The 15,083-nt window shown below is 38.4% G+C and overlaps 3 protein-coding genes across 3 annotated transcripts in view; 2 read left to right on the forward strand and 1 right to left on the reverse strand.

The window, feature by feature from the left end:
• nxn (nucleoredoxin) overlaps window positions 1-7,679 on the forward strand; it is a 40,900-nt gene extending 33,221 nt beyond the window's left edge. The window contains exons 3-8 of the mRNA XM_077542145.1: window positions 218-351; window positions 1,422-1,522; window positions 1,592-1,698; window positions 3,961-4,140; window positions 6,151-6,275; window positions 7,149-7,679. Coding sequence (XP_077398271.1) covers window positions 218-351; window positions 1,422-1,522; window positions 1,592-1,698; window positions 3,961-4,140; window positions 6,151-6,275; window positions 7,149-7,331 — 830 coding nt within the window. The 3' untranslated portion in view covers window positions 7,332-7,679. The remainder of the gene's footprint in view (window positions 1-217; window positions 352-1,421; window positions 1,523-1,591; window positions 1,699-3,960; window positions 4,141-6,150; window positions 6,276-7,148) is intronic.
• Window positions 7,680-8,401: 722 nt separating this feature from the next.
• On the reverse strand, window positions 8,402-10,645 carry mrm3a (mitochondrial rRNA methyltransferase 3a). The gene is made up of 4 exons (XM_077541863.1): window positions 10,067-10,645; window positions 9,440-9,684; window positions 9,100-9,261; window positions 8,402-9,033 (listed from the first exon to the last, which is right to left on the reverse strand). The coding sequence occupies exons 1-4, from the start codon at window positions 10,423-10,425 to the stop codon at window positions 8,456-8,458; spliced, it is 1,344 nt and encodes a 447-aa protein (XP_077397989.1). The 5' UTR covers window positions 10,426-10,645; the 3' UTR covers window positions 8,402-8,455.
• Window positions 10,646-10,847: 202 nt separating this feature from the next.
• On the forward strand, window positions 10,848-14,838 carry glod4 (glyoxalase domain containing 4). The gene is made up of 9 exons (XM_077541864.1): window positions 10,848-11,055; window positions 11,171-11,220; window positions 11,279-11,399; window positions 11,485-11,629; window positions 11,704-11,840; window positions 12,283-12,369; window positions 13,033-13,146; window positions 13,962-14,048; window positions 14,358-14,838. Exons 1-9 carry the CDS (start codon window positions 10,972-10,974, stop codon window positions 14,421-14,423), a joined length of 891 nt encoding a protein of 296 aa, XP_077397990.1. The 5' UTR covers window positions 10,848-10,971; the 3' UTR covers window positions 14,424-14,838.
• Window positions 14,839-15,083: the final 245 nt, after the last annotated feature.

Here is a 15,083-nt window from a genome sequence, read left to right on the forward strand (position 1 = left end):
GCAAATAAATGTGCAGCATTGTGCCAATTCTTTCTAAGCCGGTCCGTCAAAGTAAGAAAAAAATGACATCATTGATTAATCGACTTTCTTCACATTATAGTTGACTACAAAAAGTCTTCAGTCTTTTCAAACTATAGCAGTGATCAGCAAGCGGCCCCCTTAGGCCGGACTTTGGACAGCCCCTACCTTATATTGTCCCCTCTCTCTCTTTTCACAGGCCTGGAGTTCCCCTGGGGGCCCAAGCCATTTGCAGAGGTGGTGGCCGGGCCCCTGCTCAGGAGCAACAGGCAGTCAACCGACAGCGCTTCCCTGGGGGGGCACTACGTGGGGGTCTACTTCTCGGCGCACTGGGTGAGCATCTTTTATGACGTCACGTTATTGTCTCTGAGGCGGAGTGTGAGGGTTGTGGGAGGCTATGAGAAGATATTCCAACCTAGTGCAGACAGATACTTGTGTAAAAAGACTTCTAGTAAAAGTAGAGGAAACATTTTTCTTCTTTTATTATGGATCGACAAAGAAAATTGGCAAAGGTGTAGAAAGTGCAGATATTCATGTCCAAATGTTGGGATTAAAACTTAAAAAGTTGGCAGCAAAACAAATACTCAAGTAAAGATAACTGAAAAACCTACTCAAGTACAGTAATGCAGTGTTTGTACTTGCACACTGGCACATATGCTGGGCCAAGTTGGCTCTGAAGCTGCCTGAACCACAAACCTACTATTGAGGGGTTGGCTCGACCAAACCACAATCACACATCACACAAGACACCGAGATGGACCAGAAAGAAGATTGTTTTGCACCACAATACCGCCAAACACTCAAGTCATAAGTGCAAAGGCATAAATAAAAAAATAAAAAAATAAATAAATAAAAAATAAATAAAAAGGTCTGTCGTATGCTGTAAAGCGCCTCCAAGTGGTGAAAAATGTCATTGCAAGTGAAGGTTACAAAGTAGGGTTGTGTAATTAATCGAAATTCAGTTACAATTTCAAATATTACACGCCACAATTACAAAATCAGCATAATCATAAACAAAAATCAAAGATTATTACTACTAATTTTGAGTTGTTTAAATGTATATATTTGCAGCTTTTTTATTTTAAAATGACTAATTTAATCAATCTTGTTTGGTAACTTGCATAATTATAGTGTTTCAAAGAAATGTATTTGTCTTAATATTTTTACATGTTTAATCATTTCCTTGTTTTGTACCAAAAAAAAAAAAAAGACTGTCCTAATCGTGATTTCAATTATTTCTTCATAATGGAACAGCCCTACTATTACCAGGGGGTAGAAATGCTTCATCCTCATGGTATAATGTATTTATTTTTATTTTTTTGTGGAAAATGTTAATTATTCTCATTGAAATGAGTTTGTCACGGGGATAATAGTCTGTCTTTTATCTGTTTGTTATCTTTTAGTGCCCACCGTGCCGCAGTTTGACACGAGTGCTGGTGGAGTCGTATCGTACCGTCAAAGAGTCGGGTCAAAAGTTTGAGATTGTGTTTGTCAGTGCTGACAGGTACGATACAGTAAACTGTAGATTTATTGAGATACACATGCACGTATATATAAGTTGTTTTTTCCGTAGGTCTGAGGAGTCTTTCCAGCAGTACTTCAGCGAGATGCCGTGGTTGGCGGTTCCGTATTCAGACGAGGCTCGACGCTCGCGACTCAACAGGCTGTATGGGATTCAAGGTAATGATGTGCGCCTCTGACAGCGCCATACAGAAGCACTGTGTAGAAACACAGTGGAACTTTTGCTTACTAGTGCCCCACCCTAAAATTTTCTTGAGTAATGATCGGTCTCCCGGTATTCTTTTTTTTCTGCATGTGCAAATTCGACCTATGAATAAGCTTTTCTCAAACCATGTCTATTCTGCCCTCCCCGTGCAATTTAGAAGAGTTCTTGAAAAAAGAGGCCAAGTGTTTGCCTGAAGCTGTTTATTGCTATTCCTAGTTGAAGTTTACTGTTAAAATAAACATAAACCAAAGGATTACACGCTGTGTATAGAACCAAACCACATAAATCTTTCTTGCAAAAGTCACTTAGCTTAATGCCAACACTTATTGTGAAATATCATTGGCTGGCTAGGAAAACTTGTATAAAAACAAATAAAAAAATAAAAAAAAGCAACAAAAAAAAATTGTAGTAAATAAATAAACTACTAATATGACTGCAGTTTATTTGCAGCTAAAAAATAATCCACAGTCAAAGAAGTTAATGGGATACTCAGTCATGCAGGGGCACGTTACAAATGTACATTATATAATCAATGAGATCACTGCTTGCTTGCCAGTTATTAATTATAACAAGCCATCTTAGGCAACGAAAATAAATAGTACAACTAAAAATAATCCACAGTCAATAAAAGTCCAGAGTGCACTGTTAAGCAAGGACATGGATGCATACAATGTAGATGTAGGGATGTAACGATATCCAAACATCACGATACGATATTATCACGATATGAAGGTCACGATACGATAATTATCACGAAAATTGTGGGGGGTTGGCGATACAAAACAAACAAACAATATTGTAAAAAAAAAATAAAAAATAAAAAATGAGCTCATACTTAAAAAAAGAAAAAATAAATAAAACACAATATTGTGCTTTTTGTACATTGCAGCAATGAAAAATAGAAAAAAATATTCCATATATATATATATATATATATATATATATATATATATATATATATATATATATATATATATATATATATATATAGAGAGAGAGAGAGAGGCACTGCTAAAAGCATTACAATAAATTGATTAAATTTTATTATTAATAAAGGCAATACGTTAATTAATTAAATTCTATAAGAAATTAATACATACAATAAATTGAGTCCCTCCACATATTGACTCTGGTCACAAGCATATTACGTTCCCCTTCATCTAACCATTAGCGTGGATTTGAAACATAGAAGGGCCAAAACATGCCTTGTGAAAATTAAACTGCACAAAAAAACAAACAAAAAAAAACTAGCCACCAGAGGGTGCCAGAACTGCACAAGTGGAAATCAATCTGACTTCTTTTTTTCTTAAACAGAAGTGCTGCTTTTAATATCATGACATGACGACGACGATATATTGCGACAGTTTTAATATCGCAATATCACGATATCACGCTTATTGTTACATCCCTATGTAGACCTGTCGTGTAATTACTGTAATGTAATGGCAACTTGCACAATAGATATAAACAGAATGTTTAGGAACAATCCAGAGTCAGTTCTTTTCTGGGTTGTGATTATTTTTTTTTTTCCATGAAAAGCTTATCTACTGTAGCATCCACTCATATTTTCAGGGCTGACATCCACAGTTGTCAGAATTGTATCTCTCATTGCAGCTCGGAATTTTTATGAGCTCCTGGATTTGATCTGTCGCGGTGTTTGCGCTTCTACACTCCTCATGCTTCGTCTGAAATAAAGTGAGGGGAGGGGCGGGTTGTGAGGTTTTCGTGCAAAGCATGTGAGGAATGCACAGAGATGTCAACACTGCACCCCCCACCCGCTCTACCCACCCTTGGCCTGCCTTGAGTCCACATGAGCAGACAAGATGAACAGTGACGCTCGCTCTGGCTGTGCTCCTGCATCATCGCGGCTGTTTCTGATAAGAATGACAGATTGTGATCACAGGAATCGCGATCAGCCCTACGGGGAACAATGCGCGCAGGCGGTCGACTTGCTTTAACTCTGTGGCTCATTTGTTTATTTCTGTTGCGCAAAAGTTGGAGCGATTGCGTTACAGCTGTTGTAGGAAATGTCTGTTGCGCACATGACTGAGTGTTACATTTTTGATGCTGACAAAATGGAAGGATCCAAAATACACTTGAACTTTGAAAGAAAGCGCCAGTATAAAGAGGTAAAAATGAAAAGAAAAAAAATTGCCGTCAAGGAAATGAGCTGCTTCCTGTCCCGTTATCTTTGAACCCCTTTTATCACTCCCCAGGTATCCCCACCCTGATCCTATTGGACACCGAGGGTCACGTGATCACGCGACAGGGCCGCGTGGAGGTGCTGAACGACCCCGAGTGCAGGCTGTTCCCGTGGCATCCTCGCCCCGTGCTGGAGCTCAGCGAGGCCAACGCCGCACAGCTCCACGAGGGACCCTGCCTCGTCCTCTTTGTGGGTGAGTCGGCGGCCATGAAATGTCTCGCGATGTAGCGCTGCCCGCTTGCCTAGTATGCATATTTCCAATTTTGGTTGAACCTTTGGATGGGCTCCTGAAAATACCTAAAATGGCAAATTTTCAGGTTTGGCATTTTGAGACTTTTTAGGGTCTTACTCTAGGGGTGGGAACCTCTGGGTACCATACGATATGATATGTGTTACAAGGCACACGATAATGATTCTCACGATATGACGATACCGCGATTATCGATATATTTGTAATAAATCCACGATAATCTACGATAAAATTACTCATGACATGAACTGATGTTTTTTTCAATAAGAAAATAGTTTTTTGTACCATCACTGAAACACAATATTAAAACTGGTGTCTTCTTCACAGTGAATTTTAGTGTATTTTTTTTAACAAATAAAAATGTCTTCTTAACAGAGACCAACCACTTTCTGTGAACAAATTTGTGTCTTTCTTAAACACTATTGTCATTCAGTAACATAGTCAATTGTTTCACTTTATAAACTGACATTTTTTTGTATAACATTGCAAAAGTAAATGAATAAATAAAATTACTTAAATATTAAAACAATATTAATATTTAATTGTGTGCGTCAAAAAGTCGAAATATAAAAATATTTTTGAAACGTTAAAATTGAGGATATAATACAAATTTTTCATTTTAAAAAATGTATGCAAAACTGAGTCAGCCAAGTAATTGCTGAATAAGTCATGAACAATGGTGCTGTAATAGTGGCTCTATATTAACTACAAATATTGCGATACTTGCGTAGGCATATCGATAATCTATCCAGAGACAAAGTATTACGATTTATCACAATGTCGATATATCGTCACACTCATAGTCTGCTCCATAAAAGATAAACCAAATTTCATGTTACTAAGTCAGACTAATTTGGGGAACTGAAATTCAAATAGAGAGTGCGTTAGTTTTATGTTTTTGTTGTTTTTGTTTTTTATTAGCAACAATACTCAGCCTTATTTCAAAGTATCGGTACTTGCGACTTCTTGTGGCCGTTAATTTCATGCAATTTTTATGAAAAATGCTATATCGGGATATTTGGTCTTTGTTTAAAATTTTCTATCATTGTTTTTTGGATATTTTTTTTTCTGTGTCCGAGGTACTAGTGGCATCACACTTGGTATTAATATCGGTGACTACTCAAGTGTTAAGTACTATTATCGGTCTGGACAGAAGTAGTATTGAACATCCCTAATATCTACCAATAAGCTCATACAGGCCCAAATTCCAAGGAGTTCTCTAAATCGATGCATCAAAATTACCATGACATTTCAAATGGCGTCATTTGCCCAAAAAACTCAACTTGAAATGGCACAATATTTGTGAGAATAGTAGTAGAATACTTGTACTTTAGTGTAGTACTTTAATTTCTTTTCTGAATTTCGCTATGGAGTATTGTAGAGGCTTTTTGAAGTGCTCATTCCATGTTTTTCTATGTTATCATATATTTTGAGCAACCAAAATAAAATAAAAATGTATTATTTTAATGTTACAAGAGCACCATAATCTTAAAATTTAGAATGACATTTCAAAAACAAAATGAGTATTTTATTTAAATTTCAATTTTCAACTACTTATTTATTTCCAAAGTCACAGAGAGAGACTGCAGAAGTATGAAAGCGGTACAATACGTGGCTCAAAGTCACACATTGCAGACCCGTGGTCTAGTGTAGTGGTTCAAATTTGGTAGCAACCAGACAAAATCTAGGCCACGTTCATTATTGAAGGACCCCTACAAAAAAATGTGAAATGAGCCTAAATTGGCCACTTCAAGCCAAAATGGTTGACTTCCTCTGTCTATTCAGACATGTAGCTTCTTGAGACCTTTTTGCACTCATGATCGACATGTCTACCAGATTTTTGAAGAATGCAGAGTATTTTGCAAGGACCGACTAAATTCAACACCCCCTGATGTGTGTCGAGGTCAAGCCATATAGTAAAACAAGACGCGGACCATCTGTTGTTCTCTTCAGATGCCGAAGAGGAAGGCGAGCTGGAGCCGGCCAAGGAGCTGATCCGGCCCATCGCTGAGAAGCTGATGACTAAGTACAAAGCCAAGGAGGAGGAGACGCCGCTGCTCTTCTTTGTGGCCGGAGAGGTGAGGAAACTAAAACGTCACTTCCGTAATGGGGGGAATGGCATTTGGCGCACATGTGCTAAGATCAAGATGGGATGAAGTAAATATGGTGGTGGTATTTCACTCTACAAACTGAAAGGGGGCGCAAAGTTAGGCTAAAGTTCCTGTAAATTTAAAAAAAAAAAAAAAAAAAAAACTTCTGCAGTTTTAATCTAACTCCCCACCTCCACCCTCAGGTTTCAGTCGTAGGGCTCAAAAACGGATCCCTGATTAAAATAATCATAAACCAAATCAGATATTTTACATCCACAAAACCTTCCATTTAATTTCCTGTCTTTACCTCGGCCGACTGCGAAATCAGCGAGTTTCATTTCACATCTTGATCATACTCATATCTCACTTCCTGTCTCCGTACGTTCAGAAGGGTGAATGACAGCCTGTGTGCTTTCAGTACCACGTGCTCTAGATCGCACATATTTTAAACAAAAAAAGAAAAAAATTATCATGTAAAATATTATAGGCTTCCAATTAAGCACATTAATGACAATTAAACAGAATGTAAATAAATGAAACCGTTTGACCGTTTTGACTTTTTTTTTTTTTGGCTTCAATTCAGTGGACATTGTGCTACTCCTGCTGTGTGCACATCGGCCACCTGGAGGAAGTATAATACAGACATATTTTAATACACAGCTCCTCAGTAGGCCCAGTAAGCTTAATCATTCCCTGCAGAGGATAAAGAATATATGCCTGTTTGTTGTGGTATTATCTGGCTACTTGTTGCGTAACTATTTGTTAAAATATTCATTATAAGCAACACCATGACACTGTATTTCTCATAGTGCTGCCACCTACAGGATGTGATGGGCTCTAATGTGTTAATTATCTCCCTAGGACGACATGAGCGACTCACTACGCGATTACACCAATCTTCCCGAGGCGGCGCCGCTGCTCACCATCCTGGACATGTCGGCGAGGGCAAAGTACGTGCGCGACGTGGAGGAGATCACGCCGGACGTGGTGGAGCAGTTCGTGGGCGACTTCCTGGCAGACAAGCTCAAACCCGAGCCCATCTGAGACAGAGAAGACCAAATCTGGACAAGAACGGGACTCTTCACAATTATCAATGCACTCCTTCAGCGCCATCCTTCACTTTTTACTATTTTAACTTTTTTTTTTTTTTTTTTTTTAACTCTACATCTCCTGTGGTGCCTTGCATTGACTCTATAGCCCCTACAGTTAATATATACAAAGATTCCTTTGTTTTTCCACATTATGGCATTAATACATAGCATTTCTGGATTCTAGCGAAGCCCAGTGGACCTACTTGTCACTCATATTTTTTTCACGCCTGGACCATGGAACTTTGAAAAACAAAAAACAAAAAAACAAAAAAAGAATAAAGTAATTGCAGCATTGTTTGTTTCTTTTGTGCAAAGTGGTAGTTATTGATGCATTGTGTATTTGCCTCCATGATTTTAATTTTTTTTTTACACGGGTTACATTTGGTCATAGACTAGTTACACTGAAAAACATGAGTGATCAAAATTAATGCTGTGGTCTTTTTTTTTTTTTTTTTTTTTTAACTGTAGTAACAGTGCCGTGGATTATGATTATGTGGTCATTATGAATTGCTGGCAAGAAACAAACATTCAGCATTAATTATATGGCATGTCTGCGTTGACAGATCGCACGGGGAAGTTGTCCACCTCTTCCCAGCATCTAAGTGAACGGATCTTGAGTACACATCAGAGTAATTGGACTCGTCAAGAGTACTGGACTTTAGGGGTTCTCTTTTCGTAGACAGGTGCATGTGTTTCGGCGTCAAAATTCCCACATCTTGATTTTTGTGCCGGGGCAAGTCTAGTTTACCATATTTGGCAGATGGTGCTGCGCTGTGGTGGGCGTTCTGGGTGACTGAGGGATTTTTCTTTTACATGCCACTGGAGCACCTGAACCTTTGGTGAGAAAGTAGACTAGACCTTAAGACATTTTAAAAGCAGATCTAAGTTCTGCTATTATGTGATTTTAGGAGTTTTGATCAAAGCGCACGCAGACACTAGGCACATTCTGTGCTCTGCTGATACTGTATGTGTTGTGGATGGATTTTGGTGTTTTAAAGTAAAATAATAACCAGAGAAAAGTGCTTGAGATAGGAGACATTTAATTTTGAAGCGCTGTACAGAGGCGAATGTCCAACATTATGAAACATGTCGCCCGGTGTTGGTCGTCCACTTCCTTCCAGAATTTTGCATAGCTGTCAACAGTTGCTTCCTGCCCTCAAACAACAGGATGCTGGCCGCCATGGCAGAGTTCAAGCTGTCCACGTGGGAAACCATGGGAACAAACAGCCTGCGTCCCACTGTCTTTCCTGCCAGCTGAAGCGCCTCGACGCTCAGCCCGTGCGTCTCTCCGCCAACCACCAAGGCAACTGGACTCCGCGCCCAGTCATCGTAGTACGCTACGGTTTCCACTCGGGGCAGGGACAACTCCTCGTCGTCTGAGTCCTCAGAGTCTGAGTCCTCAGAGTCTGAGTCCTCAGAGTCTGAGTCCTCGATGTTGACATGGTGAGCGCGCGTCGTGCTGATCCAGCCGAAATCGCTGGGTTTGTGGGAAGAGTTAACTTCCTGGTTTTGTTGGCTGTCTGCCACATGGACGCCGACATGCTCTGGGAGGTGATTCTCCACTTCCTCCCACTTCAAACTAGGATGAATGGGAAGGTGGAAGTGGGCGCCCATTGCCGCTCTCAGAACTTTGGGCTCCCAGATGTCGACGCAGCCTGGAGATGACAGGAAACGTTTATTATTCCATAAAACAATTAAAATATGAATACCTATAGAATCACCTTTAGTTAGCAGCACTTGGTAACAACCGGCAGCAGCGGCGCATCTCAGCATCGTGCCTAAGTTGCCAGGGTCTCTGATGTTGTCGCATATGAGTGACAGAGGCACAGAGTCTTTGCTGGCAGTAAAGCTCAGTCGAGAAGCATCCGGACGAGAAAATATACCTGCATACACAAACAATATGAAATTAAAAATAATGCAGAGATGCAAAGTAGTATTAAGGCCACACTGGGAAAAAAATCTGATTAAAAGGTAAAAATTAATTCTTATCAGACAACTTAATGAAAGTTGTATGTTTTTGGGGGTTTTTTTGGTAACATTTACCACAAAAGCCACTCTCACCTATAACCCCTTGTGGGGCCACCAGGTCGGACCACAGCTTTATGTCTCCAAACTTGACTTTGACTAGAGCGGCCCTCTTCAGCTTGTCCAAAGGAAGCTCCCGTAAGCGCTCCAGGGTGCTGAAGAAGATAGTCTGAGGGACGGCTCCCGCGTTCAAAGCGTCGCAGATAAGACGACGGCCCTCCAGCAGGATCTTGCCTTGCTGCTCCCGAAACGTTCTGGAACGGGCAACACTGACCAGCCTCCTGCAAGGCAAGCGACACACCACAGCAGTCTTAATAGCTTATAAGGAATTAATTGTTTATATTAAATTCAGATGGTCTCAATTACAGATTTTACAAAATAGTAATTAATCTTAGATATTTAATGTTGATTTTTTTTAACTAGATCTTTGTGGTTGTTTCATACATAGACTTTTAACATATATTCCAAATGTATCAATTGTTCATTAGTCGTTTTTTTAAGACGACAATGGAAACTAAAATTACATGAATGGACTCTTCTGTAATTAAAATTGAAACATATGTCTGAGGTTTAAATTAATCCAGAACTATTTTGGATGTTATTAGTATTTTTTTGTTAGAAAAATGACAAGCAAGTGAGTGTGGGTGTGCGAACAACACTCACGCCAATCTCTTATCCCCAGATGAAGCCCTCTCGAAGCGAACTCCATCAATTTGATCACTTTTAACATCCACATAAGCCCTTTTTGTAGACGATATCTCGCCATCCCTGGTCTTCAAATCACTTATTTCTCCAGGATACTGCTCTGTTTTAAACGGCACTTTTACCTCATTTTTCCCTGAAATTGGAAGCTCTACGTCTTCTTTTTTTGTCTCATTTTCGGGAAATATCACCCTGACTGGCCTCCTTCTAAGTCCGCGCACGTATCGTTTCGTTTCCACGCTGAAGACGTTTCCCCGTGTCAAGAAAACAGCTCGTTCCAATGAGAAGAAACAACTAATACTCCTCATGTAGGTTGCCATGTTGCCTTGTTTTCTTCTTCTTTTCTTATCCAAATATTATTGCACTAACCTACAGCGCCACCAGAAGTCTAGGGAGAGTTTTTTTGTACTACTCGAAACGACTGTGAGTATGATTCAATATAATCATCACCAAATTATTAACATTTCTCAAAAGTATGTAGTGGAAAAAATAAATGACACATTTCTTCTCTCTACCTTATAGCGCCTGCTGCCTGTTTTCGCGTGGATATTAATAATTCATTACACCCGTCGTCATCTCTAGCTGGATGAACGCCACCTAGTGAAGTATCGCGACATCAGATACGATAAACTATGACATGTTTAATTATTTAGATTTTAAAATAAATTACGTACAAGGGTATTAATGATAGTTTTTAATTTTATTACATAATAATCACAATTTTGATGCACGTTTCGCCGTCGTGTTGGTGCTTTACTCGCAGCTAATCGACAGCAGAGAAATCGATCAACGCGGAAGTTTAGTGGCGTCACGTGACCCAGATAATCATAATAGAGAGAAAACGGCAACATCTTTCTATAACGAACATGAAACGAGCGCTACATTTTGTTTTCAAAGTTGGCGACCGAGCCAAAACGGCCACATTTTACCGAGATGTTTTGGGCATGAAGGTGGGCTATCCCTTTTCCCATCTTATTGCACAATTAATGTCACATGTGGACAATGGACGTGTTTCACAACTTAGTCATTTCCTCACAAATGTCCACTCTGGCATGTGAATTGTAGGTTTTGCGTCATGAAGAGTTTGTCGAAGGCTGCAAAGCAACATGCAACGGGTAAGTTACACACTTTAGCTTCGTACTTATAAAATGTTTAAATCTACTCTCCACGCAGTCCCTATGATGGCAAATGGAGCAAGACTATGGTTGGATTTGGGTCAGAGGACGACCATTTTGTTGCTGAGTTGACCTATAATTATGGAGTAGCTGAGTATCAACTTGGAAATGATTTTTTGGTAGGTTTGTTGACATGTGGGGCGTAAACGTTTGCAAACGTGACTATAGAGCTGTGATTTGTTCTTCTTATCATTATTTTTTCAGGGGCTCACTCTTCAGTCAAGCCAGGCCGTCAGCAGTGCCAAACGTTTGGGCTGGCCCCTCACTCAGGTGGGGGATAGCCTGTACCTGACCCAGGCTCCGGGAGGGTATTGCTTCTACCTAGTGGACAAAGAAAAGCCCTCCACGGGTGAGTGTCATGGGCTTCTTGTGTAAGGGAGTCGTATTTTTCACATTGCTGCTATGATGATTTCTTCACCCCAGATCCCGTGCAGAAAGTTTGCCTCGGAGTATCGGACCTCACGAAGTCCACTCATTACTGGTCAAAACTGTTGGGAATGACCGTGATGGAAAAGAACGAGGAGAAGAAAACAGTGCTGCTGGGATTCGGAGACACACAGGTGAATCACAGATATATTTGACTAGATCCTGAATTAACTTAAGTTGTATTTCCTTCAAGAATAAAGTCATATTCCTTCTTCAGGGAAATATGTGTAATATTAAGGCAATAAAGTCAAGGAAAAAATAACATTACTTTTTAGAGGAAAGTGGCATATTAAAATAAATAAAGTTGTTTTTTTTGTTTGTTTTTTCAGGAAAAAAAAGAAAAAAAGAGAAGAAAAAATGAAAAAAAGGGAAAAAAATAATAAAAAAATAAAGTAATTATTCTTCCAGAATATTGCGAAAAGGACCATACTGTAATTTAAACACTTTAATATAACTAAAATAAAGACTTACTTTTGCAAGGTAAAGTGAAGCAAATCGATTTTTAAGACATTTGTCTTTAAAATTTGACTTTAATCTCAAAAGTTTAATGTTCATACATATATGTTGTGTTTACAGTGTAAACTGGAGCTTCTCGACATCAATGGGACTGTAAACCATGGAACAGCATTTGGGAGGATTGCCTTTTCGTGCCCTCGGGATCAAGTAACAATTTTTTATTGGAATTATTTAATGTATGAGTTTCTTCTTGATTAAAAGTTACTTATTAATTAAAACCTCTTCGATGCACCGTGGTCACCACAGTAGTTAAATACTCAAAACCTTTTTCATCTTTATGCATGAGTCTTGCTGTCAAAGTTTTGCATCGGTCATTACAGTGGACGTTAGTGTCTCTTGTGTTCCTTGTCACTGACACTGACTGGCGACTTTCATTTCACGTGAGCAGCAATATAACTAAAGCTCACCTGTACCACACTATTTGGCCGGCAACACAAAGCACAGCATTAGTCAAGCAACAGCTCATGCAAACAACTTGTAAGTTTGGGTCACTCGAAAGTCAAGGTATTGTATTGTATAGTTTTATTTGACCTACAGTTCATGTTGCTATCTTGGTTATGAGGTTGTTGTTTTTTATGTATTTCCAATGGCTGACCAATGGGTGGCATTGTATGGGATGGAACACTAGCGTCCGTCCACCATAGTGACTGATGTATAGCACATTACAACCTTGTCTTGAAGATTTAGGCATATAAAAAAAAAAAAAAACAGCTTTTGAGTAACTGTTCACTGTTGTCAGTTCATCAACATTCATATTACTGTAGCTAATAATAATATTGTTCAATATTAATTTGTTGCCAATTTCCACAGCTTCCAGACCTGGAAGCCTTGATGAAAAAGGAGAATCAGAACATTCTCACGCCGTTAGTGAGCTTGGATACCCCAGGAAAAGCCACTGTGGAGGTGGTGATTCTTGCCGACCCAGTAAGTACATCAGAAAAATCCACATAATGAATTATCAGTGTGTATATATATATATATATATATATATATATATATATATATATATATATATATATATATATATATATATGTATATATATATATATATATATATATATATATATGTATATATGTATGTATGTAGTGTGTTGTGTTTTGTGCTGATAACTTTCTTTTTTTTGTGCATATTTTTGCTGTGTCTCAAAATGTTTTTTGTTTTTTTTTGTTTTTGTTTTTTTTCCTGAACATGTCTTATGAAAGTCAGTGCTGATAAGTGGTTGATGTCTACTGAATTAAAGTTTTAAATCATAGAAAAACATGTTGTGTGTCTAGTCTCCCTGGCGAAGAAAATGTAGTACTTCGTTCTACGATATGTACTACTGTATAATGACTTAAAAGCAATCAATAAAGACAATAACGTCAGCCAAGAGCATTAAATATTTTTAACCTACACAAGATGGAAACGGTGCTGAGTGTGTGGTGAAAAGGCAAAAAGCAGATGATTAATTCATTTTTGTAAATGCAATTAAAAAAAAAAGTTGCATTCTGTCATTTTATTAATTTTATGTTTTCATACGGAACAAGACTGAACAGTGCTATTTTCTCGTTTTAAAATGTGTCACAAAAAATATTGGTGTTTTGGGAAAGCCTTGAACAGTTTAATGGTATATCTATTCATTTCAATGGGGAACGTTGATTTGAGTAGTGGTTTGAGTTATGAGTATGTCACATTGGTAAGTCAAAGTATTGCTGTATTTCATGTATTGTTCTTTTTTTTCTTTTTTTTTTCCATTTAGGATGGTCACGAAATTTGCTTTGTGGGCGATGAAGCATTTCGACAGCTTTCCATGGTTGATCCCAAAGGAAATGAACTACTTGATAAGGTCAGTGGTTCTGCTGCATGTTATTAGTAAGCACAAGACAAATGGTATTGCAGTGATGTGAAACATGTTGCAGGGAGCACAGACATGGACTAACGCCTCTAACCAGTACAGTACAAGGCAAATTTGCGTTAGTAAACTGCTGAAAAAGACTAGTGAAACTTGTGAGGCTAGTTGCTATCTTGTAATTGAGTGATACTTTATCACAGTGTTATGACCTCTATTACAACAGCTATTTTTGCTCAATATGAAGTGCCCTAAGGAAAATACACTTAATGCTTTGCTTACAATGTTGTTTTACTTATTTTTCAGGGAATGGCTGATGACAAAAGCAACGAGTGGTTTGCCAAGCATAACAGACAGAAAGCTGCAGCGTGACTTGAACGACGCACTGGCGCTTAAAGACAATAGCGTTTCATTTTGTTCATGTTATTCCATAAAAGTAGATGGACAACTATTTTCTGCAAAAGTGAAAGATGCCGTTCTGAAAGAATACATACATTGGACAGAGTTTGTCATACTGTGCTTGTACAAATCCAATAATAAAGCACATAATGTGATGTGATGCGATTCACATCATTGCGTTTGATTTGTATTAACTATGCATATGTTACAACTACTTTTGGAACTGTTCGACTCACCAAACAGGCTAAAAATTAGAGAACCTAATTATTCTTATTATAAGCAGTAGGCTACAGAAAATTGTAAATAATATACCAATTGTGTTTTTCATGTTAGAATTATAGCAATTATTACAAAAACAAATATTTTTATTAAATGTTATTATGTACGATTTATGTGTATTCTTTTTTTATTATTTCATATTTTTAACAGCAGTGAAAGCTCATGATAATGGTGGAATAGTTGCAACAGAGATGGGGACCCATGCCCTTGCTTGGACTCAAGTCACAGTTTTGAAGACTGACTAATTGACTAAAATAAAACAAGACGACTTTATGCTTGAAGATTTGAGACTTAATTGGGACTTGCGCATGTGCGACTTCCATCTGTGTCACTTAGAGAGACAACATTTATTAA

This window comes from Festucalex cinctus, chromosome 13 (assembly GCF_051991245.1).
Source record: "Festucalex cinctus isolate MCC-2025b chromosome 13, RoL_Fcin_1.0, whole genome shotgun sequence".
In the NCBI taxonomy this organism is placed as follows: Eukaryota; Metazoa; Chordata; class Actinopteri; order Syngnathiformes; family Syngnathidae; genus Festucalex; species Festucalex cinctus.

Excerpts from the sequence above, each read along its gene's own strand:
- mrm3a (XM_077541863.1), bottom strand. The coding sequence starts at position 10,425 with ATGGCAACCTACATGAGGAGTATTAGTTGTTTCTTCTCATTGGAACGA. Across the intron at positions 9,262-9,439 it reads GGCCCCACAAGGGGTTATAG|GTATATTTTCTCGTCCGGAT; the intron begins GTGAGAGTGGCT and ends TTGTGTATGCAG. Across the intron at positions 9,034-9,099 it reads CCAAGTGCTGCTAACTAAAG|GCTGCGTCGACATCTGGGAG; the intron begins GTGATTCTATAG and ends TGTCATCTCCAG.
- glod4 (XM_077541864.1), top strand. The coding sequence starts at position 10,972 with ATGAAACGAGCGCTACATTTTGTTTTCAAAGTTGGCGACCGAGCCAAA. Across the intron at positions 11,400-11,484 it reads AACTTGGAAATGATTTTTTG|GGGCTCACTCTTCAGTCAAG; the intron begins GTAGGTTTGTTG and ends TTATTTTTTCAG. Across the intron at positions 11,630-11,703 it reads CAAAGAAAAGCCCTCCACGG|ATCCCGTGCAGAAAGTTTGC; the intron begins GTGAGTGTCATG and ends TCTTCACCCCAG.